This window comes from Tachyglossus aculeatus, chromosome 22 (genome assembly GCF_015852505.1).
Source record: "Tachyglossus aculeatus isolate mTacAcu1 chromosome 22, mTacAcu1.pri, whole genome shotgun sequence".
NCBI classification, from domain to species: domain Eukaryota; kingdom Metazoa; phylum Chordata; class Mammalia; order Monotremata; family Tachyglossidae; genus Tachyglossus; species Tachyglossus aculeatus.
The window spans coordinates 52601163-52626422 of NC_052087.1; the positions used below are offsets into that span (position 1 = coordinate 52601163).

The 25260-nt window shown below is 50.9% G+C and overlaps 1 protein-coding gene across 1 annotated transcript in view; it reads left to right on the top strand.

Moving 5' to 3' along the window:
- The first annotated feature begins 8232 nt into the window (after window positions 1–8232).
- Window positions 8233–25260, top strand: part of PKP3 (plakophilin 3) — a 43244-nt gene continuing 26216 nt past the window's right edge. The window contains 4 exon segments of the mRNA XM_038764903.1: window positions 8233–8418; window positions 8420–8468; window positions 18102–18184; window positions 24051–24751. Coding sequence (XP_038620831.1) covers window positions 8233–8418; window positions 8420–8468; window positions 18102–18184; window positions 24051–24751 — 1019 coding nt within the window.

A 25260-nucleotide genomic window follows, 5' to 3' on the forward strand; every position in this document is an offset into this window, starting at 1 on the left:
GGGAAATTGAGGCACAGCAAGAAAGGCTACCGCTAGAGGAATGAAGTGTGCGGGCTCGGTTGTAGAAGGAGAGCGGTGAAATGAGGTAGGAGGGGGCAAGGGAATTGAGGGTTTTTAAAGCCAGTGGTGCGGAGTTTTTGTTTGATGCGGGGGTGGATGGAGTTTTTTCAGGAGTGGGGTGACATGTCCTGAATGTTTTTGTAATAATAATAATAATAATGATGGTATTTGTTAAGTGCTTACTATGTGCCAGGCACTGTTCTAAGTGCTGAGGGAGATACCAGTTGATCAGGTTGTCCCACATGGGGCTCACAGTCTTAATCCCCATTTTACCGATGAGGGAACTGAGGCCCAGACAATAATAATAATAATAATAATGGCATTTGTTAAGCACTTACTATGTGCCAAGCACTGTTCTAAGCGCTGAGGGGGATACCATGTGATCAGGTTGTCCCACGTGGGGCTCACAGTCTTCATCCCCATTTTACAGATGAGGGAACTGAGGCCCAGACAATAATAATAATAATAATGATGGTATTTGTTAAGCACTTACTATGTGCCAAGCACTGTTCTAAGCACTGAGGGGGATACCAGGTGATCAGGTTGTCCCACGTGGGGCTCACAGTCTTAATCCCCATGTTACAGATGAGGGAACTGAGGCCCAGACAGTAATAATAATAATAATAATGATGGTATTTGTTAAGCACTTACTACGTGCCAAGCACTGTTCTAAGCACTGAGGAGGATACCAAGTGATCAGGTTGTCCCACGTGGGGCTCACAGTCTTCATTCCCATTTTACAGATGAGGGAACTGAGGCCCAGACAATAAGAATAATAATAATAATGATGATGGTATTTGTTAAGCACTTACTATGTGCCAAGCACTGTTCTAAGCACTGAGGGGGATACCAGGTGATCAGGTTGTCCCACATGGGGCTCACAGTCTTCATCCCCATTTTACAGATGAGGGAACTGAGGCCCAGACAATAATAATAATAATAATAATGGCATTTGTTAAGTACTTACTGTGTGCCAAGCACTGTTCTAAGCGCTGAGGGGGATACCAAGAGATCCAGGTTATCCCACGTGGGGCCCACAGTCTTCATCCCCATTTTACAGATGAGGGAACTGAAGCCCAGAGAAGTCAAGTGACTTGCCCAAGGCCACAAAGCTGACAAGCGGCGGAGCCGGGATTGGAACCCAGGACCTCTGAGTCCCAAGCCCGTGCTCCTTCCATTAAGCCACGCTGAATGGATGGAAGGATGGACGGGGTGGGGAGGGTGGACGGAGGAATGGATGGAGGAACAGTCAACGCCTTGTAGGCCATTCCCTGTGCTGAGTGCAGTGCCCTGCTCCGAGGAGGTGCTCAATAAGTAGCACCGGTGGCTGGATTGATTGACTCTTGATTGGTGAGGGCCCAGATGGGGAAGGTGCCCTCCTCCACCACCCAGTCTCTGCTGAGCAAGGCCGGAGCTGGGGATGGGCCACCCACGACTGGACGCTTACTCTCGCTCGCTCTCACATTTGTAGAAAACTGATCTGGGCAGCCGAGTGAGGTGTGGAGAGTGGCAGGTCTGTTCTGGGTCACTGGAGGGGATTTTAAGTTGGCGAGGGGAGAGTCAGGGGTTTTGGATGGTCTATGTTAGGTCACAAGGGGAAAGTCGGGGGTGTGGGATGGTCCTAGCTTGGTCCCTGGGGTCAGGCAGGGATGGAGAGGGGAGAGTCAAGGGTTTGGGATGGTCTGGGTTCATTCATTCATTCAATCATATTTATTGAGCACTTACTGTGTGCAGAACACTGGACTAATAATAATAATAATAATGATGATGGCATTTATTAAGCGCTTACTATGTGCAAAGCACTGTTCTAAGCGCTGGGGTGATTACAAGCTGATCAGGTTGTCCCACGGGGGACTCACAGTCTTCATCCCCATTTTCCAGATGAGGTCACTGAGGCCCAGAGAAGTGAAGCGACTTGCCCAAAGTCACACAGCTGACAGTGGCGGAGCTGGGATTTGAACCCACGACCTCTGACTCCAAAGCCCGGGCTCGTTCCACTGAGCCACGCTGCTTCTCTAAGCAGCTTGGGACTGAGCGCTTGGGAAGTACAAGTTGGCAACAGAGACGGTCCCTACCCAACAACGGGCTCACAGTCTAGAAGGGGGAGACAGACAACAAAACAAAACATATGGGCAGGTGTCAAGTCATCAGAATAAATAGAAATAAAGCTAGCTGCACATCATCAACAAAATAAATAGAATAGTAAATATGTACAAATACAATAAATAGAGTAATAAATCTATACAAACCTATATACAGGTGCTGTGGGGAGGGAAAGGAGGTAGGGCGGGGGGGTGGGGAGGAGGAGAGGAAAAAGGGGGCTCAGTGTGGGAAGGCCTCCTGGAGGAGGTGAGCTCTCAGTAGGGATTTGAAGGGAGGAAAAGAGCGAGCTTGGGGGATGTGCGGAGGGAGGGCATTCCGGGCCGGGGGAGGATGTAGGCCGGGGGTCGACGGCGGGATGGGCGAGAAGGAGGCCCGGTGAGGAGGTGAGCGGCAGAGGAGCAGAGGGTGTGGGCTGGGTTGGGTCCCTGGGGTACAGTCAGGGATGTCGCATGGTCTATCCTGAGTCATGAGGGCCCCGGGGAGGGGAGAGGGCAGTGACAGGCGATCCCCACAGCGTCCTGATGCCCTGTCGGAGGCTGAACCCCAGGCTGGGTGGGCCGGCCTGGGGACGCTGACTCAGGGCACGTCGTTCCCGGCTTGGGACCCCCCGGCAGGGGAACCTTCTGATTCCGAGGGTCACCAGACATCAGAAATTCATTCAGTTCATTCAGTTGTATTTATTGAGCGCTTACTGTGTGCAGAGGACTGCACTAGGTGCTTGAAATCCGGACAGAAATCTAGACCGTCCTTTGGACCGAGGCCGGGCCTTGACGGGGTGGTGGGGGTGGAGGGGGTCCCTCAGAACAGCCCTGGGGTGGGGGGTCAGAGACGGGCAGGTTTATTCACTTATGCAATCATTCAATCATATTTACTGAGCACTGACTTTGTGCAGAGCACTGGACTAAGCGCTTGGGAGAGAACCATAGAACAATAAACAGATACATTCCCTGCCCACAATGAGCTGACAGGTGTCAGGGGAAATCACCCTGAGAGTAATGTAAAAAAAAAAATAATAATGATGGTATTTGTTAAGTGCTTACTATGTGCCGAGCATTGTTCTAAGCACTGGGGGGATAGAAGGTAACCAGGTTGTCCCACATGGAGCTCACAGTCTTTGTTAGGTGCTTACTCTGTGCCAAGCACTGTTCTAAGCACTGGGGGGATAGAAGGTAACCAGGTTGTCCCACATGGAGCTCACAGTCTTCATCCCCATTTTCCAGATGAGGTCACTGAGGCCCAGAGAAGTGAAGTGACTGGCCCAAAGTCACACAGCTGACAAGTGGCGGACCCGGGGTTAGAACCCATGACCTCTGACTCCCAAGCCCGGGTTCTTCCCGCTGCAGAGAAGCAGCGTGGCTCAGTGGAAAGAGCCCGGGGTTCAGAGTCAGAGGTCATGGGTTCTAATCCTGTCTCCACCCCTTATCAGCTGTGTGACTTTGGGCAAGTCACTTCACTTCTCTGGGCCTCAGTTACCTCATCTGTCAAATGGGGATGAAGACTGTGAGCCCCACGTGGGACAACTTGATCACTTTATATCCTCCCCAGTGCTTAGAACAGTGCTTAAGTAAGCGCTTAATAAATGCCATTATTATTATTATTGTAGTAAGTGCTTCACAAATACCATCATCACTATTATTATTATCCAAGATAATCAGGTTGGATGAAGTCCCTATCCCACACGGAATTCACAGTCTTAATCCCGAGTGTGCTGATGAGGGAACGGAGGAGTGAAGTGACTTGCCCATGGTCACGCAGCAGACACGTGGTGGAGCCAGGATTAGGACGCAGGTCCTCCAGACTCCCGGCCCCATGCTCTTTCCAGTAGGCATGATCCTTGCCCTGGATAATAATTATGGCATTTGTTAGGCGCTTCCTATGTGCCGGGCACTGTACTAAGCGCTGAAGGAGCTTCCAGCCTAGTTGGGGAGTTTGTAATCCAGCGATGGGGTGGGACAGTGATGTGGGAGTGGCAGGTTTTGAGTCAGTCAGCCAACCACTGTTGGGTAGGGACTGCCTCTATATGTTGCCAACTTGTACGTCCCAAGCGCTTAGCACAGTGCTCTGCACACAGTAAGCACTCAATAAATACAATTGAATGAATGAATGAACCTCTGGACAACCATGGACAGGATTACTATTCTATTTATTTTGTTAATGATGTGCATATAGCTTTAATTCTATTTGTTCTGACGATTTTGACACCTGTCTACGTGTTTTGTTTTGTTGTCTGTCTCCCCCTTCTAGACTGTGAGCCCATTGTTGGGAAGGGACCGTCTCTATATGCTGCCAACTTGTACTTCCCAAGCGCTTAGTACAGTGCTCTGCCGTGTAAGCGCTCAATAAATACGATTGAATGAATGAATGAATGAACCGTATTTATTGAGTGCTTACTGTATGAGCTTGGGAGAGGGCAATAGAACAATAAACAGACACATTCCCTGCCCACAATGAGATGACAGTCTAGAGGGAGAGAGGGATTGGAGGGGGAGATGACAGAAGAGTGACAGGGGTTGAGAGGGGAAAGAGGATGATCGGAGGCCAAGTTCGAGGGCTCTGGGGGCTGGAGATCCGGACCGGCCCATGTGGGCAGCTGGATACCGGTCTTGCCCGATCCCTTGGGATGGGTTTCCGGCCTGTCGCAGCACTTTCTGGGGAATGGCTGGGGGACGGGGAGCCAAGGGAAGGCCCCAGAAGGCTCAGAGGGAGCAGGGTACAGGGCGGGGATGGAGGGCCCCGGAGAAGGTTCCAGAAGGCTGAGCGGGAACGGGGCACAGAGAGGGATGGAGGACCCCAGAGAAAGGCCAGGAGAGCCTGGACTTGGAGCCCAAGCTTGGGAGTCACAAGGAACTGGGTTCTAATCCCGGCTCTGCAACTTGTCTGCTGCTGGGTGACTTTGGGCAAGTCACTGGAATTCTCTGGGCCTCAGTTCCCTCATCTGGAAAATGGGGATTAGGACTGTGAGCCCCATGGGGGACACGGACAAGATGGACATGGACATGGACAGGTACAAGATCAGCGTGTCCAACCCGCTGATCTTGTACCTGCCCCAGGCGCTAAACAAATGACAGCAATTGTTATTATTATTATTCTCCACTCCAATCCGACCCCCACCTAATCCCAGCCTCCAACCTCAGGCCCACCCCCAACCCCAGCCAATCCCACTCTACCCTCCACCCAATCCCACTCCAAGCCCCACCCCTAAATCTGACCCAAAAGGCAACCCTAATTCCCATCCTCGAACAACTGTCACCCTAAGCCCAAACCCTCAATTTAACCCTGCCCTCAAACACAACACTGTAAAGTGCCATGCCCAGCCTTGAGCCCCTCCCACGGCTGCCCATCCCGGGACTGTTGGCATCAGGATGCCGGGCGAGGCCATGGGCTGGCAGCCTGCTGGGCAGCCGCCTTCATGGTTAGGGATGGGACATCCACACCCCTGGTTTTCTCCTCCCACTTCACTACGCTTAACCTAACAACTCCCACCCCTTCCAAAGCCCCGACTTCAAATCCAATTTCCACTGGGTGCGTATGTGGGTGTGTTTGTCAGTCAGTCGTATTTATTGAGCGCTTACTGTGTGCGGAGCACTGGACTGAGAGCTAGGGAGAGGACAACAGAACAAAAAACGGGCACATTCCCTGCCCACAGTGAGCTGACAGTCTAGAGGGGGAGGCAGATATAAATAAATAAATTACAGCCAAGAGCGCAAGTGCTGTGGGGCTAGGAGGAGAGATAATAATAATGGCATTTATTAAGCACTTACTATGTGCAAAGCACTGTTCTAAGTGCCGGAGAGGCTACAGAGTGTTCAGGTTGTCCCACGGAGGGCTCACATTCAATCCCCATTTTGCAGATGAGGTAACTGAGGCCCAGAGAAGTGAAGTGACTTGCCCAAAGTCACACAGCTGACAAGTGGCAGAGCCGGGATTTGACCCCATGGCCACTGACTCCAAAGCCCATGCTCTTTCCACTGAGCCAGTCAGGGTGACGCAGAAGGGAGTGGGAGAAGAGGAAAGGAGGGCTTACTCAGGGAAGACCTCTTGGAGGAGATGGGCCTTCGATAAGGCTTTGAAGGAGGGGAGAGTAATTGTCTGTTAAATATAAGGAGGGAGCACATTCCAGGCCAGAGATGTGGGCGAGGTCGGCGACGAGATAGGCGAGATAGAGGCCCACTGAGAAGGTTGGCATTACAGGAAAGAAGTGTGTGGGCTGGGTTGGGAAAAGGAGAGGAGAGAGGTGAGGTACTGGGTTGGGAGAAGGAAAGTAGAGAGGGGAGGTAGGAGGGGGCGAGGCGATGGATGGCTTTAAAGCTATATGTGCATTTCCAGGCCTAGGATTGGGAGTGTTAGTGACCCCATCCCTTGCCCCTGTGCTGCTGGTGAAGGTGATAATAATAACTGTGGTATCTGTTAAGTGCTTACTATATGCCAGGCACTGTACTAAGCAGTGGGGTGGATACAAGCAAATCAGGTTGGACCCAGTCCCTGTCACACGTGGGGCTCAGAAATTAGCCAAGGGCCTGGCCACAGTCAATTTATTGGGGGTCCACGGCAGGGAGGGAGAGGCAGCCCCCGACTGGGTCCAGGAACGCCCCCAACAAACCCTCCCACCCTTCAGGGTCAGGTCCTTGCTAAGGAATTGATGACCAGGAGAATAATAATGATAATGATGGTATTTGTTAGGCACTTACTATGTGCCAGGCACTGTACTAAGCATTGGGATGGATACAAGCGAAGTAGGTTGGATGTAGTCCCTCTGCCATGTGGGGCTCATGTTCTCAATCCCCAGTTTCCAGATGAGGGACCTAAGGCCCAGAGCAGTGATGTGATTTGCCTAAGGGCACACAGCAGACAAGGGGCTGAGCTGGGATTGGAATCCATGATTTCCAGGCCCAGGCTCCATCCACTAGGCCATGCTGGAGGAGAGGTCCCAGCCGGGGTCAGCCCTGGTCAATTCATTCAATCGTATTTATTGAGTGTTTATTGTGTGCAGAGCACTGTACTAAGCCCTTGGAAAGTACAATTCAACAACAGAGACAATCCCTGCCCACAACAGGCTTACAGTCTAGAGGGGGGGAGACAGAGGTAAACAGGCATCAATATAAATAAATAGAATTATATATATACATAAGTGCCATGGGGAGGGGAGGGAGGGGAAGAGCACAGGGAGTGGATCAACGTGATGAGGAGGGGAGGGGGAGCTGAGGAAAAGGGGGCTTAGTCTGGGAAGGCCTCTTGGAAGAGGTGGGCCTTCAGTAGGACTTTGATGGGGCGGGGTAGTGTGGCAGTTTTGAGGAGGGAGGGGGTTTCAGGTCAGAGGCAGGATGTGAAACGGGTCCGCCAGAGGGGAAGGAGCCGAGCTCAGGCCTGACCCACCAGGGGGGTTCATTCATTCCTTCATTCAATCGTATTTATTGAGTGCTTACTGTGTGCAGAGCACTGGACTAAGCACTTGTCGGCAACATAGAGAGATGGTTCCTACCCAACAACGGGCTTACAGCCTAGAAGGGGGAGACAGACAAAGAAGGGGGATACAGACAATGAGGCTGCCCCCTTCTCTCCTGTCCCTGTCCCAGGTCTGCCCTCCCCGAGGGGGGCGAGCAGGTGGGAACCGTGGCCTAGGAAGGCCTAGAAAGGCCTAGGAAGGCCCAGGTAATCCCAGGTTGGCGAGCTACGCTTTTCCACCAGGAAGTCAGGAAGGCGGCGCTTGGGGCCCAGGTCACCTGGGCCAGGTGTGGCCCCCAGGCCCGCCTCCTGCCAGGTGTGGGCGTGCCGGGGGGGGTGAGGGTGGGGAGGGGCCAGCACTTGGGGAGCAGGATCGCCCGCAAAGCCTGGCAAGACGGCCAGGGGACCGGACGCCGGAGACCTCCCACCCAGTTGAGGCCAGGACCAGAGCCAGGGCAAGGACCAGGACCAGGGCGAGGAGCAGGGCGAGGACCAGGGCCAGGACAAGGGCCAGGGCGAGGGCCAGGGCCAAGGCCAGGGCGAGGACCAGAGCCAGAGCGAGGGCCAGGGCGAGGACCAGGCCCAGGCCCCCCGTGCCATGCGGGCAGGCTTGGCCCCGGCCTGACCATGCAGGAGGGTAACTTCTTGCTGTCCGCCCTGCAGCCAGAGCGGGGGGTCTCGTCGCTGGCCCTGCCGTCGGACCTGCAGATGGAGCGGAAGCAGAGCGAGGCTTCGGCCGCGGAGCAGCTGAAAAACGCACGGGTCCAGGAGCAGGTCCGGGCCCGGATGCTGCAGATGGGGCGCTGCCCCCCCCGGACCCCGCCCCAACGGGCAGGGCCTCGACCTCCCGGATGCCACCTCAGGTGAGGCTGGGGCCGGGGGGCGACGGCTGGACGCCCGGGGAGGGGTGCCTCCCGTGCCGAGAGCCAGAGGAGGCGGAGGACCTGTCGTGGCTCAGTGGAAAGAGCCCGGGCTTTGGAGTCAGAGGCCATGGGCTCGAATCCCGGATCTCCCAATTGTCAGTTGTGTGCCTTTGGGCAAGTCACTTCACTTCTCTGGGCCTCAGTTCCCTCATCTGTCAAATGGGGATAAAGACTGTGAGCCCCCCATGGGGCAACCTCATCACTTTGTAACCTCCCCAGCGTTTAGTACAGTGATTCGCATATAGTAAACGCTTAATGAATGCCATCATTATTTTTATAATCCCACCTCCGCCACTTGTCTGCTGCATCCACTTCGCTTCTCTGGCCCTCGTCTGGAAACACTACTACTACTACTTCTACTACTAATAATAATAATGTTGCCGACTTGTACTTCCCAAGCGCTTAGTACAGTGCTCTGCACACAGTAAGCACTCAATAAATGCGACTGAATGAATGAAGAATCATCATCATCATAATAATAATAATAATGGCATTTATTAAGCACTTACTGTGTGCCAAACACTGTTCTAAACGCTGGGGAGGTTACAAGGTGATCAGGTTGTCCCACAGTGGGGGCTTACAGTCTTAATCCCCATTTTCCAGATGAGGTGACTAAGGCCCAGAGAAGTGAAGTGACTTGCCCGAAGTCACCCAGCCGACAAGCAACGGATCCGGGATTAGAACCCATGACCTCTGACTCCCAAGCCCGGGCTCTGGCCATGGAGCCACGCTGCTTCCGGGACCCCCACCTGGGACCCCCCCTGATGACCTTGTGTCCACCTCAGCACATAGAACAGTGCTTGGCACAGAGTAAGCGCTGAACAATACCATTATGGTTATTATTTGGCTATTGAGAAGCAGCGTCGCTCAGTGGAAAAGAGCCCCGGCTTTGGAGTCAGAGGTCATGGGCTCAAATTCCGGCTCCGCCAACTGTCAGCTGTGTGACTTTGGGCAAGTCATTTCACTTCTCTGTGCTTCCCCCTTCTCTCCCCCTTTTAGACTGTGAGCCCACTGTTGGGTAGGGACTGTCTCTATATGTTGCCAACTTGTACTTCCCAAGCGCTTAGTACAGTGCTCTGCACACAGTAAGCGCTCAATAAATATGATTGATTGATTGCTTCAGTTACCTCATCTGTAAAATGGGGATGAAGACTGTGAGCCCCCCGTGGAACAACCTGATCACCTTGTAACCTCCCAAGCATTTAGAACAGTGCTTGGCACATAGTAAGTGCTTAATAAATGCTATCATTATTATTATTATTATTCTCCGTGCTTCAGTTACCTCATCTGTAAAATGGGGATTAAGACTGTGAGCCCCCCATGGAACAACCTGATCACCTTGTAACCCTCCCAGCATTTAAAACAGAGCTTGGCACATAGTAAGTGCTTAATAAATTCTATCATTATTATTATTATTATTATTATTCTCCATGCTTCAGTTACCTCATCTGTAAAATGGGGATGAAGACTGTGAGCCCCCCATGGAACAACCTGATCACCTTGTAACCTCCCCAGCATTTAGAACAGTGCTTGGCACATAGTAAGTGCTTAATAAATGCTATCATTAGATTATTATTATTCTCCGTGCTTCAGTTACCTCATCTGTAAAATGGGGATGAAGATTGTGAGCCCCCCATGGAACAACCTGATCACCTTGTAACTTCCCCAGCGTTTAGAACAGTGCTTGGCACATAGTAAGCGCTTAATAAATGCCATTATTATTATCATATTATTATTTACACGGCTCTATTTGGGAGGTGGGGCTCTGGCGGCCCTTCAGGCTTCGCCCCCTGACCCTCTCCGAGCCCCCCACCAGGGATCTGGCAGGATTGGGGTAGGATTGGGGCAGGTCTCCACCCCTCCCTCCCTCCCTTCCTGCTTGGTGTGGGAAAAACTGGCTCCTGCTGTGCCCTTTGATCTCCGGAGTCTCCTGGTAATTAGGGTGGGGGGGAGGCCCACACCCTGCCCGGTGACTCTGCCCATCCCGGACTCGGGCTCTATCGGTCCTTCCCTCTCACATGCAGGTGCCTCTGCCCCCTGTGAGGGAGGAGAATCCCTGCTCCGAGGAAAAGCCCCTCCTTCTGCCCACCATAATAATAATAATAATGGCATTTATTAAGTGCTTACTATGTGCAAAACACTGTTCTAAGCGCTGGGAGGTTACAAGGTGATCAGCTTGTCCCACGGGGGGCTCACAGTCTTCATCCCCATTTTCCAGATGAGGGAACTGAGGCCCAGAGAAGTGAAGTGATTATTGTTATAGGAGCCCACCTTGTATGGGGACTCAGCTTGGCCAGGTCATCTCCCTGCCGAATAGTTTCCAGTCACCCAGCCTCTCCCATTCTGCCGTGCTGTGCCCTCTCTAAACTTTTCCCTCATCCTCTTCCCCCACTGAGGCTTTTTTTTTACTTTTTCCTCCTTTTCCCATGGCTCCTCAGTGCCCCCCACCACCATTTCCCCACCCCAAGTTAGTGCTTTAAAGGAAGTTAGTGTTGATGCTCACCTCCTCCAAGAGGCCTTCCCAGACTGAGCCCCCCTTTTCCTCAGCTCCCCCTCCCCGCCCCACATCATTCTATACTGCCTATATATGTCTATATATATGTCTATATATACATATATACATACATAATATATATAATATATATACATACACATACATAATATACATGTATACATACATATACATAATATATACATATAATACATAATATAATTACATAATATATACATGATATATATACATATATACATACATAATATATGTCTATATATACATATCTATAATTCTAGTTATTTACCTTAATGCCTGTTGACGTCTTTTGATGCGCATATATCTCCCCCTTCTAGACTGTGAGCCCACTGTTGGGTAGGGATCGTCTCTAGATGTTGCCAACTTGTACTTCCCAAGCGCTTAGTCCAGTGCTCTGCACACAGTAAGCGCTCAATAAATACGATTGAATGAATGAATGAACCCAGCTGACAATTGGAGGAGCCGGGATTTGAACCCATTACCTCTGCCTCCAAAGCCTGAGCTCTTTCCACTAGCCACACTGCTTCTCATGCCACCTTCTAAATTGTGAACCCATGGTGGGCAGGGATGGTCTCTGTTAATGGTCCCCCACCCCCCAAGCCCACAGGGACCACCCTGATGGAGGAAGAAATTTCCAGGGGGTGGGGGGTCACCCTATTTCCCAGATCCTACAGCCCTGGTGGGTGGGGGGGGCCCAGGACTCTCCGTCACCCTTGGAGAATGTTGCTGTTTTGTTGTATGTCTGTGTGTGTCTGTTTGTGTGTGTTTGAGTGAGTGACCTCATTGTTTTCCTGTTTAATGGGACAACAGGGTGGGAGGGGGTGACCAGTGCTTTTAGGGCCTGGGGCTCTGCTATCTTGGGTCCTTTTCCTGCCCCTCCTAGGTGACCGCCCCCCCACTAGGCCTCGCCTGGCCCTCCGGAGCAATGGGTGTGTTCGCTAGGTCCAGCCTTTTGGGGGAGAGGGGGATTAATTACTGTTTGTCCAGTGTGCTGAGCGCCCTCAATTACAGCAACGGCATTAATCTCGGTGTCTTCCCTGGGGGAGCCCCTGGGGATGGGGGGGAGGGGGAAGCAGCTTGGCTCAGTGGAAAGATCATCATCATCATCATCAATCATATTTATTGAGCGCTTACTATGTGCAGAGCACTGGACTAAGTGCTTGGGAAGTCCAAATTGGCAACATATAGAGACAGTCCCTACCCAACAGTGGGCTCACAGTCTAAAAGGGGGAGACGGAGAACAAAACCAAACGTACTAACAAAATAAAATAAATAGAATAGATATGTACAAGTAAAATAAATAAATAAATAAATAGAGTAATAAATATGTACAAACATATATACATCTATACAGGTGCTGGGGGGAAGGGAAGGAGGTAAGATGGGGGGGTGGAGAGGGGGACGAGGGGGAGAGGAGGGAAGGGGCTCAGTCTGGGAAGGCCTCCTGGAGGAGGTGAGCTCTCAGTGGGGCCTTGAAGGGAGGAAGAGATCACGGGCTTTGGAGTCAGAGGTCATGGGTTCAAATCCGGGCTCTGCCAACTGTCAGCTGGGCGACTTCGGGCAAGTCACTTCACTTCTCTGGGCCTCCGTTCCCTCATCTGTAAAATGGGGATTAAGCCTGGGAGCCCCCCATGGGACAACCTGATCAGCTTGTAACCTCCCCAGCGCTTAGACCAGTGCTTTGCACATAGTAAGCGCTTAATAAATGCCATTATTATCACCAGCGCTTAGAACAGTGCTCTGCACATAGTAAGCGCTTAACAAATGCCATCATTATTATTATTATCATTATTATGCGGTCTTGCCCACTCCTCCAGCTGGCTGTCAAAGGGTTAATCTAGGCGTCGCCCAAGAAGGCTCATTAAAGGGGGGAGAAGGGGGAGCTGGCACACCTGGGGAATGGGTGGGGCACCCAGGGGTGGGGGCTCGGGAATCTCAGGGTCTGGATTCCGGAGGAAGGGGTGAGGATGAGACAGAGGAGGCGTTGGGTGGATTTTCCCCCCTCCTCTGCACCCCGCCCTGCCTCCCGGGAAGACCCAGGAATGCCAGGAGGTCTGGGATCAAGAAGGACCTGGGTTCTAATCCCGCCTCCACCCCTTGTTTGACGTGTGACCTGGGGCGAGCCGCTTCATTCGTTCAATCGTATTTATTGAGCGCCTACTGTGTGCAGAGCTTGGGAGGTACAAGTCTTATACAATTATTGTTGTTAGGGACTGTGTTCTAACTGATTTGCTTGTAATAATAATAATAATAATATTGGTTAAGCACTTACTATGTGCCACGCACTGTTCTAAGAAGTGGGGTAGATAGAAAGTCATCAGATTGTCCCATGCAGGGCTCACGGTTTTAACCTTCATTTTACAGATGAGGTAACTGAGGCCCAGAGAAGTTAAGTTGTTGCCAACTTGTACTTCCCAAGCGCTTAGTACGGTGCTCTGCACACAGTAAGCGCTCAATAAATACGATTGATTGATTAAGTGACTTGCCCAAAGTCACACAGCTGACAATTGGCAGAGCAGGGATTTGAACCCATGACCTCTGACTCCCAAGCCCGGGCTCTTTCCATTGAGCCACGCTGCTTCTCATCCACCCCTGCGCTTAGTACAGTACACTGCACAGAGGAATTGCTTAACAAATACAATGATCAGTATTACTATCAATGCTAATAGCAATAATAATTATGGTATTTGTTAAGCACTCACTATGTGAGAGGCACTGTACTAGGCGCTGGGGTAGATACAAGGAAATCAGGTTGGACACAGTCCCTAGTAATAATAGTATAAGAGAAGCAGCATGAATCAGTGGAAAGAGCCCGGGCTTGGGAGTCAGAGGTCATGGGTTCGAATCCCGACTCTGCCACTTGTCAGCTGGGTGACTTTGGGCAAGTCACTTCACTTCTCTGCGCCTCAGTTACCTCATCTGTAAAATGGGGATGAAGAGTGTGAGCCCCACGTGGGACAACCTGATCACCCTGCATCCCCCAGCGCTTAGAGCAGTGCTTTGCACATAGTAAGCGCTTAACAAATTTATTTTATTTTTAAAATAAAATTTTTATTTTATTTTATTTATTTTATTTAATTTATAAACAAATTTTGTTAATTTTATTTTGTTAGTATGTTTGGTTTTGTTCTCTGTCTCCCCCTTTTAGACTGTGAGCCCACTGTTGGGTAGGGACTATATATGTTGCCAATTTGTACTTCCCAAGCTCTTAGTACAGTGCTCTGCACACAGTAAGCTCTTAATAAGTACGATTGATGATGATGATGATGATGATGATGATGATGATTAACAAATGCCATCATTATCGTTATTAATAATGGTTAGGGGACATAATCCCTGCCCTCAAGGAGCTTCCAGGCTACTGTGTACAGAGCACTGTACTGAACACTTTGGAGAGGATATTAGTGTTAGTATACACAGTTCCTACCCTCAAGGAGCTTCCAGTCTACTGTGTGCACAGAGAGACTGTACTGAGTGCTTAGGAGAAGACTATAGACTTGGACGATATGATCCCTGCCCTCAAGGAGCTTCCAGGCTACTGTGTACAGAGCACTGTACTGAACACTTTGGAGAGGATATTAGTGTTAGTATATACAGTTCCTACCCTCAAGGAGCTTCCAGTCTACCGTGTGAGCAGAGAGACTGTACTGAGTGCTTCGGAGAAGACTATAGACTTGGAGGATATGATCCCTGTCCTTAAAGAGTTTAAAGTCTATCCCGGGAGAAGGGCACTAAAGTTCCCAACAGGAGAAGAGGGACGTGCACCTCTCCCACAGGGGTAGCTTCAAGTGACTCTGCCATTTGTCTACTGTGTGACCTTGGGTAAGTCACTTCACTTCTCTGGGCCTCAGTTCCCTCATCTGTAAAATGGAGATTAAGACTGTGAGCCTCACCTGGGACAGGGACTGTGTCCAAACTGCTTTGTTTATGTCATGAGAAGCAGCGTGGCTCAGTGGAAATAATAATAATAAATAATGATGGTATTTGTTAAGCGCTTACTATGCGCAAAGCACTGTTCTAAGCGCTGGGGGGGATACAAGGTGATCAGGTTGTCCCACGGGGGGCTCACAGTCTTCATCCCCATTTTCCAGATGAGGGAACTGAGGCCCAGAGAAGTGAAGTGACTCGCCCAAAGTCACCCAGCTGACAATTGGTGGAGCCGGGATTTGAACCGATGACCTCTGACTCCAAAGCCCGTACTCTTTCCACTGAGCCACACTGTTTCCCAGAAAGAGCCGGGGCTTTGGAGTCAGAGGTCATGGGTTCAAATCCTGACTCCGCCTCTTGTCAGCTGTGTGACTTTGGGCAAGTCACTTCTCTGGGCCTCAGTTCCCTCATCTGTAAAATGGGGATTAAGACTGTGAGTCCCCTGTGGGACAACCTGATCACCTTGTAACCTCCCCAGTGCTTAGAACAGTGCTTTGCACATAGTAAGCCTCTTAATAAATGTCATCATTACTATTATTATTATCTCCCCCAGCGCTTAGAACAGTGTCTGGCACATAGTAAGCGCTTAACAAGTACCATCATTATTATTATCATTATTAAGTTGCTGCCGGGGAAGGGTGAGTCTGGAGCAACCCACAGGGCTAGCGGGGGGCTGCTTGGGATATCACCCCAACTTTTGACCCCCCAACCTCTCACTGCAGAGCGCACCCACATTAGGAAGCAGCGTGGCATAGTGGATAGAGCCTCGGAGTCAGAAAGTCGTGGGTTCTAATCCCGGCTCCACCGCTCGTCTGCTGTGTGACCGTGGGCGAGTCACTTCACTTCTCTGGGCCAGTTCCCTCATCTGTAAAATGTGGATTGAGACTGCGAGCCCCACGTGGGACAGGGACTGTATCCACCTTGGTTTGCTTGTATCCACCCCAGCGCTTAGTACAGAGCTTGGCACACAGTAAGGGCTTAGCAAATACCATTATTATTATTATTATTATTATTATTATTATTAGGAGGCCTGCCCCCACCTGTCCCTGCTCCCCCTGCCAACCTCCCCTGGTTATATTACAGTCTTCTATTCATTCTATTCATCATCATCATCATCAATCGTATTTATTGAGCGCTTACTATGTGCAGAGCACTGTACTAAGCGCTTGGGAAGTACAAGTTGGCAACATATAGAAACAGTCCCTACCCAACAGTGGGTTCACTATTCATGGCCTAGTGGCAAGAGCCTGGGCTTGGGAGTTAGAGGTTTTGGGTTCTAATCCCGGCTCCGCCACTCGTCTGCTGTGCTACCTTGGGCGACTCCCTCCTGTTATCTGGGCCTCAGTTCCCTCATCTGGAAAATAATGATAATAATTATGGTACTTATAAAGCGCTTCCTATGTGCCAGGCATTGTACCAAGCGCTGGAGTGGATACAGGCAAATCCGGTTGAACACAGCCCCTGTCCCGCATAGGGCTCGCAGTCTTAATCCCCGTTTTACAGATGAGGGAACTGAGGCCCAGAGAAGTGAAGTGACTTGCCTAAGGTCACACTGCAGACAAGTGGTGGAGCCGGGATTTGAACCCATGACCTTTTGACTTTCAGGCCTGGGGTAGAGCCTACCCACTGTGCCAGGCTGGAATGAAAAGCGGGAGCCCTCATGCGGGACAGGGATCGTGTCCAACCTGATTAGCTTGTATCTACCATAGTGTTTAGAACAGTGCTTAGCAAATAGTAAGCACTTAACAAGCACTATTATTATCAGTATTAGTTATTATTATATTATCCTAGGGGTCCTGAGGGCCGGTTGGCTGACCCATTTTATAGATGGGGTAATTGAAGCCCGAAGAGGCGGGTGAGAGGGGAGCATTTTGGCTTGGCCTGGGTCTTCGAGGAAGGAGACACTATGCCCCCTTGGGCTGCCAGCTCACCCTCTGTGGGTAGCAGATCCCCCATTTCCAATCCAGGCCCTGCTTCACATGATGATGATGATGGCATTTGTTAAGCGCTTACTATGTGCAAAGCACTGTTCTAAGCGCTGGGGGGATACAAAGGTGATTTTATTTTGTTAGTATGTTTGGTTTTGTTCTCTGTCTCCCCCTTTTAGACTGTGAGCCCACTGTTGGGTAGGGACTGTCTCTCTATGTTGCCAATTTGTACTTCCCAAGCGCTTAGTACAGTGCTCTGCACATAGTAAGCGCTCAATAAATACGATTGATGATGATGATGATGATGAGCAGGTTGCCCCACGCGGGGCTCACAGTCTTAATCCCCATTTTCCAGGTGAGGGAACTGAGGCTCAGGGAAGTGAAGTGACTTGCCCAAGGTCACACAGCAGGCGTGTGGTGGAGTCGGGATTCGAACCCATGACCTCTGACTCCAAAGCCCGTACTCTTTCCACTGAGCCACGCTGCTACATCTGGACTCTTGCTCACAGGCTGACGTGTGTAAACACGTGCGTCCACCGAGTGTGTGTGTTTGTGTGTGCATGTGTGTGTCCACAAGCATCAGCGTGAGGGGCGTGGATTGGGGGCCTTGGTCCCCTGCCCTCCATCATACACTGCTCCAGGGGTCTTCCTCTCTCCCGGGTGGCCATCCGCTGACCATCTGGAGAAGCAGCGTGGCTTAGTGGCCAGAACCCCGTCTTGGGAGTCAGAGGTCATGGGTTCTAATCTCAGCTCCGCCACTTGTCCGCTGTGTGACTTTGAGCGAGTCACTTCACTTCTCTGGGCCTCAGTTCCCTCATCTGTAAAATGGAGATGAAGACTGAGCCCCTTCCTTCCTCTCCCCCTTGTCCCCCTCTCCATCCCCCCATCTTACCTCCTTCCCTTCCCCACAGCACCTGTATATATGTATATATGTTTGTACATATTTATTACTCTATTTATTTATTTTACTTGTACATATTTATTCTATTTATTTTATTTTGTTAGTATGTTGGTTTTGTTCTCTGTCTCCCCCTTTTAGACTGTGAGCCCACTGTTGGGTAGGGACTGTCTCTATATGTTGCCAATTTGGACTTCCCAAGCGCTTAGTACAGTGCTCTGCACATAGTAAGCGCTCAATAAATACGATTGATGATGATGATGATCTGTGCCCGGCTGTCTCTCCCGCAGGCTTCTCACGGGGCCAGTATGGCACGCTGCAGCCCTCCTTCAGCTCCAAATCCCAAGTGCCCAATGCTGAACCCAAGGCGACGGTAAGTTCATTCATTCATTCATTCAATCATATTTATTGAGCACTTATTGTGTGCAGAGCACTGTACTAAGTGCTTGGGAAGGACAAGTTGGCGACATATAGAGGTTGTCCCTACCCAACAGCGGATGCCGGGTCCGCTCGTGGGGACCGCTGGCCTCACAGTCGTCATGGCAACTGGGGGGCACAAGGGCGTCGTGGTGATTGGGGACCGGCCGACATCACGGTAACCGTCAGGCTCCCGGACGTTGTGGTATTCATTCAATCGTATTTATTGAGCGCTTACTGTGTGCAGAGCACTGTACTAAGCGCTTGACCATAGGGCCTACAGAGAAGCAGCATGGCTCAGTGGAAAGAGCCCGGGCTTGGGAGCCAGAGGTCATGGGTTCTAATCCTGACTCCGCCACTTGTCAGCTGTGTGACTTTGGGCAAGTCACTTAACTTCTCTGGGCCTCATTTACCTCATCTGTACAATGGGGATTAAGACTTGAGCCCCACGAGGGACAACCTGATCACCTTGTATCCCCCCCAGCGCTTAGAACAGTGCTTTGCACATAGTAAGCACTTAACAAATGCCATTATTATTATTATTATTACATACCACAGTAACCATGGATGCCATAGTAACCGGAACTCTGCCAGCACCGTGGTAACTATGGTACCTGTAGTTCCCTAGTCACCACAGAACCCAGGGGTCTCATGACTGAAGGTTCACAAATTCCATGGTAACTGTGGGGTCCACGGGCATCATGGTAACCACCGGCCCACAATGTGCCATGGTAACCATAGAGCCCATGGATAGCATGGTAACTGAAGGCCCACCAGCACCATGGTAACCATTGGGCCCATGGATGCCATGGTAACTATGGTATCCAAAGTTTCCTGGTCGCCATGGAACCTATGGGTCTCGTGATGTCTGAGGGTTACAAATGCCATGTTAACCGTGGGGCCCACGGGCATCATGGTAACCACCGGGCCCTCAATTGCCATGGTAACAGTGGGACTCAAGGATGCTGTAGTAACCATGGGGTCCCCAGGCAGTGTGGTAACCAGGGGACCCTATGAACATAATGGTAACCCCAGGATCTGTGGGTTTCATAGCAACCCAGGGCTTGTGGGCGTCATGGCAACAGTAGGGATCTGAGGTGCCAGCTTTTTTTATGGTATTTAAACACTTACTATGTGCCAGGTACTGTAGGACTGGGGACCTCATGGTTACTAGAGCATCCTTGAGTCCAACTGTTACCATGGCATGGCGTTTGTGACCCTTCAGACACCACGAGACCTATAGTTTCCATGGCGACCAGTTAATGATGTGCATGTAGCTTTAATTCTATTTGTTCTGATGATTTTGACACCTGTCTACATGTTTTGTTTTGTTGTCCATCTCCCCCTTCTAGACTGTGAGCTCATTGTTGGGTAGGGACTGTTTCTATATGTGGCCAACTTGTACTTCCCAAGTGCTTAGTACAGTGCTCTGCACACAGTAAGCACTCAATAAATACAATTGAATGAATGAATAATAATTATAATGATGATGGTATTTGTTAAGCGCTTACTATGTGCCAAGCACTGTGGCTAGATACAAGGTGATCAGGTTGTCCCACGTGGGGCTCACAGTCTTAATCCCCACTTTACAGATGAGGTAACTGAGGCACAACAAAGTTAAATGACTTGCCCAAAGTCACACAGCTGACAGGTGGCGGAGCCGGGATTAGAACCCGTGATCTCTGGCTCCCAAGCCCGGGCTCCTTCCACTAAGCCACGCTGCTTCCCGTACCGTACTAAGCACTGGAGTATCAACCAATCAATTGGATTTTTTGAGCACTTACCCTGTGCAGAGCACTGTACTATTCATTCATTCATTCATTCAATCGTATTTATTGAGCGCTTACTGTGTGCAGAGCACTGTACTAAGCGCTTGGGAAGTACAAGTTGGCAACATATAGAGACAGTCCCTACCCAACAGTGGGCTCACAGTCTAGAAGGGGGAGACAGAGAACAAAATAAAACATATTAACAAAATAAAATATATAGAATAAATATGTACAAATAAAATACATAAATAAATAGAGTAATAAATATGTAGAAACATATATACATACATACAGGTGCTGTGGGGAGGGGAAGGAGGTAAGGCTGGGGGATGGGGAGGAGGGGGAGAGGAAGAAGGGGGCTCAGTCTGGGAAGGCCTCCTAATCAATCAATCAATCGCATTTATTGAGCGCTTACTGTGTGCAGAGCACTGTACTAAGTAAGCACTTGGGAAGTACAAGTTGGCAACATATAGAGACAGTCCCTACCCAACAGTGGGCTCACAGTCTAGAAGGGGGAGACAGAGAACAAAACCAAACATATGAACAAAATAAAATAAATAGAATAGATATGTACAAGTAAAACAAATAAATAAATAAATAAATAGGGTAATACATATGTACAAACATATATACATATATACAGCGCTCCTAGTCTCAGGAGCGCTTGGGAGAGGACAGCACAACAGAATTAGCAGACACGCTCCCTGCCCTTAACGAGCTCACAGTCTGCAGTAGATAGAAGCTAATCAGGTTGAAAAGTCAACCCCCATTACACAGATGAGGTCACTGAGGACCAGAGAAGTGAAGTGACTCGCCCAAGGTCACACAGCAGACGAGTGGCAGAGCCGACTCCAAGGCTCTAGCCACTATGCCACACTGCTCTGGGCTGGTATCTCCTTTGGGTGTTTGGTTCCCTTGCCCCCCGGTGCGGAGGGTGAAACTCAGAGCTTGTTGCTGCCTTGGTTTCCACCCTTTAACCCACCTCCCCCTCACCCCCTCATCGGTGTGAGGACCCCTGGCCAAGCCCAGGGACCCTCCCCCTGTTTCCCTCCCTTCCCCCTTGTCCCCAGACGGATCCCGCCACTCCCCAGGGTGATCTCACATATATATCACCTGTATATATGTATATATGTTTGTACATATTTATTACTCTATTTATTTTACTTGGACATATCTATTCTATTTTATTTTGTAGTACGTTTGGTTTTGTCTCCCCCTTTTAGACCGCGAGCCCACTGTTGGTTAGGGACTGTCTCTAGATGTTGCCAATTTGTACTTCCCAAGGGCTTAGTACAGTGCTCTGCACACAGTAAGCGCTCAATAAATACGATTGATGATGATGATGATCTCGTGGGGCCGAGCCAGCCTCGGAGAAGCGGTGTGGCGTAGTGGAAAGAGCCTGGGCCTGGACGTCAGAGGACGTGGGTTCATTCATTCATCAGTTGTATTTATTGAGCGCTTATTGTGCGCAGAACATTCATTCAATCATTCAATCGTATTTATTGAGCGCTTACTGTGTGCAGAGCACTGTACTAAGTGCTTGGGAAGTACGAGTTGGCAACATCTAGAGCCCAACAACGGGCTCACAGTCTAGAAGTGATGATGGTGATGATGATGGCATTTATTAAGCACTTACTATGTGCAAAGCACTGTTCTAAGCGCTGGGGAGGTTACAAGGTGATCAGGTTGTCCCTCATGGGGCTCACAGTCTTCATCCCCATTTTGCAGATGAGGTAACTGAGGCCCAGAGACGTTAAGTGACTTGCCCAAAGTCACACAGCTGACAAGTGGTGGAGTCGGGTTTTGAACCCATAACCTCTGACTCCAAAGCCCGGGCTCTTTCCACTGAGCCACACTTAAACACTGTTCTAAGTGCTACGGAGGTTACAAGGTGATCAGAGTGTCCCACGGGGGGCTCACAGTCTTCATCCCCATTTTACAGCTGAGGTCACTGAGGCACAGAGAAGTTAAACAACTTGCCCAAAGTCACACAGCTGACAAGTGGTGGAGCCGGGATTTGAACCCATGACCTCTGACTCCAAAGCCTGGGCTTTTCCCACTGAGCCACCCTGCTTCTCAGTGGACTAGACTAAGCGCTTCGGAGAGGACAAGACAACAGTAAACAGACACATTCCCCGGTTCTAATCCCGGCTCCGCCACTTGTCTGCTGTGTGGCCTCGGGCAAGTCACTTCACTTCTCTGGGCCTCAGTTCCTTCATCTGTAAAATGGGGATGAAGACTCTGAGCCCCATGTGGGACAGGGACTGTGTCCAACCTGATTAATCAATCATCAATCAATCGTATTTATTGAGCGCCTACTGTGTGCAGAGCAACACATAGAGACGGTCCCTACCCAACAGTGGGCTCACAGTCTAAAAGGGGGAGACAGAGAACAAAACCAAACATACTAACAAAATAAAATAAATAGAATAGAATGATTACCTTGTATCTATCACAACATTTAGAACAGTGCTTGGCACATAATAAGCGGTTAAGTACCACCATTCTTCTTTTTATTGAGAGACACCACTGGCTCAGGGAGGCTGGAGAGGGAGTTGGGGGGTGTCTGGTGTGGGACAAATAGGGTTTAAAGAAATTAGGCGGGGGCTTTATGGAAACCGGGCTGCGGGGCGCCATCTGAATCAGCTCCCCGCTCTTCCTTCTCTTGGGTCTCTGGGTTCCCCGGGGCCCATTCCTTCTTTCGTTGAGAAGCAGCGTGTTTCTGTGGAAAGAGCCCGGGCTTTGGAGTCGGAAGTCGTGGGTTCAAATCCCGGCTCCGCCAATTGTCAGCTGTGTGACTTTGGGCAAGTCACTTAACTTCTCTGGGCCTCGGTTACCTCATCTGGAAAACGGGGATTAAAACTGTGAGCCCCCCGTGGGACAACCTAATCACCTTGTAACCTCCCCAGAGTTTAGAACAGTGCTTTGCACATAGTAAGCGCGTAACAAATGCCATCATTGTTATTATTATTATTCGTTCAATGAGGTGGGAAGCAGCATGGCGTAATGGATGGAGCCCAGGCCTGAGAGTCAGAAGTTCGTAGGTTCTAATCGCGGCTCCGCCGTTTGTCTGCTGTGCGATCTTAGGCAAGTCACTTCACTTCCCTGTGCTTCAGTTCCCTCATCTGTAAAATGGGGATTAAGACTGTGAGCCCCTTGTGGGACAGGGCCTGTGTCCAACCTGATTTGGATTAGTACAGTGCCTGGCACATAGTAAGCATATAATAATAGTAATAATAATAATAATAATGGCATTTGTTAAGTGCTTACTATGTGCAAAGCACTGTTCTAAACACTGGGGAGGATATAAAGTGATCAGGTTGTCATTCATTCATTCATTCAATCGTATTTATTGAGTGCTTACTGTGTGCAGAGCTCTGTACTAAGCGCTTGGGAAGTACAAGTTGGCAACATATAGAGATGGTCCCTACCCAACAGTGGGCTCACAGTCTAGAAGGGGGAGACAGAGAACAAAACAAAACATATTAACAAAATAAAATAAATAGAATAAATATATACAAATAAAATAAATAAATAGAGTAATAAATACATACAAACATATATACAGGTGCTGTGGGGAGGGGAAGGAGGCAAGGTGGGGAGGATGGGGAGGGGAGGAGGGGGAGAGGAAGGAGGGGGCTCAGTCTGGGAAGGCCTCCTGGAGGATGTGAGCTCTGGGACTCCCAGTCTTCATCCCCATTTTCCAGATGAGGTCACTGAGGCCCGGAGAAGTGAAGTGACTTGCCCAAAGTCACACAGGAGACAATTGGCGGAGCCGGAATTTGAACCCATGACCTCTGACTCCCAAGCCCGGTCTCGTTCCACTGAGCCACGCTGTTTCTCAATTATCATTATTATGTATTGAGGGCTTACTGTGGGAAAGCACAATACGAAGCACTTGGGAGAGTTCATCGGTACAGAGTCGATAGACACGGTACCTGCCCACAGCGAGCTCACTGTCTAGGGGGCTGGGGGAATCTGGGGTGGGGGTGTTTTTCTTTTGGCAATGGGGCCCATTGGTCATCCACCCCATCCTCTGTCTCTCCCCACCAGGCCTTCCGACCGATCGCCAAGCCGGCCACCTGGTCCTCCCGCTCGGCCGTGGACCTGAGCAGCGTCCGGCGGATCAGCGGCGTCAGTAACGGCGTGGGGCCGGCCTTCGGGCCCGGGCCGGCCTTCGGGCCGGGGTACGGGGCGGGGGCTGTCCCGGTCCCCCGGCCGGTCTCCTACCACGAGCGTGGCTTCGTCCCACGCCCAGACTACGACACCCTGTCTCTGCGGTCCCTGCGCCTGGCGGACGGGCCCGGGGCCCTGGACGACGGTTACAGCGTCGTGTCCGAGCAGCTGGACGCCATGGTCCCGCCCGGCTTCTACCGCGGGGGCGGCTACCGGGCCTATGGCTTCGAGCGGCAGCTGAGCGCGGGGACCGGGAGCCTCCGCGGGGGTCCTCCGCAGGGCCGGGCCGGCGCCGAATGGCTGGAGGAGGCCGAGCCCCCGGTAGGCCGGACCATCCGGGCGCCGGCCATGCGCACCCTCCAGCGTTTCCAGAGCACCAACCGCACCCGCGTGGGCTCCTGCGGGGCCCAGGGGTCCCGTCTGGGCGGGGGCGGCGGGGTCTACGCGGGGGGCACCCTGGAGCATTGCTCGCGTGCCCCCTCCGTCCGCAGCCTGGCCGAGTCCGGGCACCACCTGCGTGACCTGAGGGCCATGGACCTATACAACGGCAACAAGGCCCTGCACGCTCTGTCCGGCGGGTGAGTGGGCACCAGCTGGCTAGCCAGGCGGGCGGGGGTGGCCCCTCTGGGCTCCCAAGGTTGGGGACGCTTAGCCCGGCCTGTCCGTCGGTCGGGCGATCGTATTTATCGAGCGCCGGAATAAGGGCTGTCGGAGGCCTTGACCGGCGGGGTGGGATTCACTCATTCATTCAATCGTATTGAGCGCTTACTGTGTGCAGAGCACTGGACTAAGTGCTTGGGAAGTACAAGTCGGCGACATATAGAGACGGTCCCTACCCAACAACGGGCTCACAGTCTAGAAGGGGGAGACAGACAGCAAAACACAACATCATCATCATCATCATCAATCATATTTATTGAGCGCTTACTGTGTGCAGAGCACTGGAGTAAGCGCTTGGGAAGTACAAGTTGGTGACATATAGAGACAGCCCCTACCCAACAACGGGCTCACAGTCTAGAAGGCGGAGACAGACAACAGAACACAACATGTGGACAGGTGTCAATCAATCAATCAATCAATCATATTT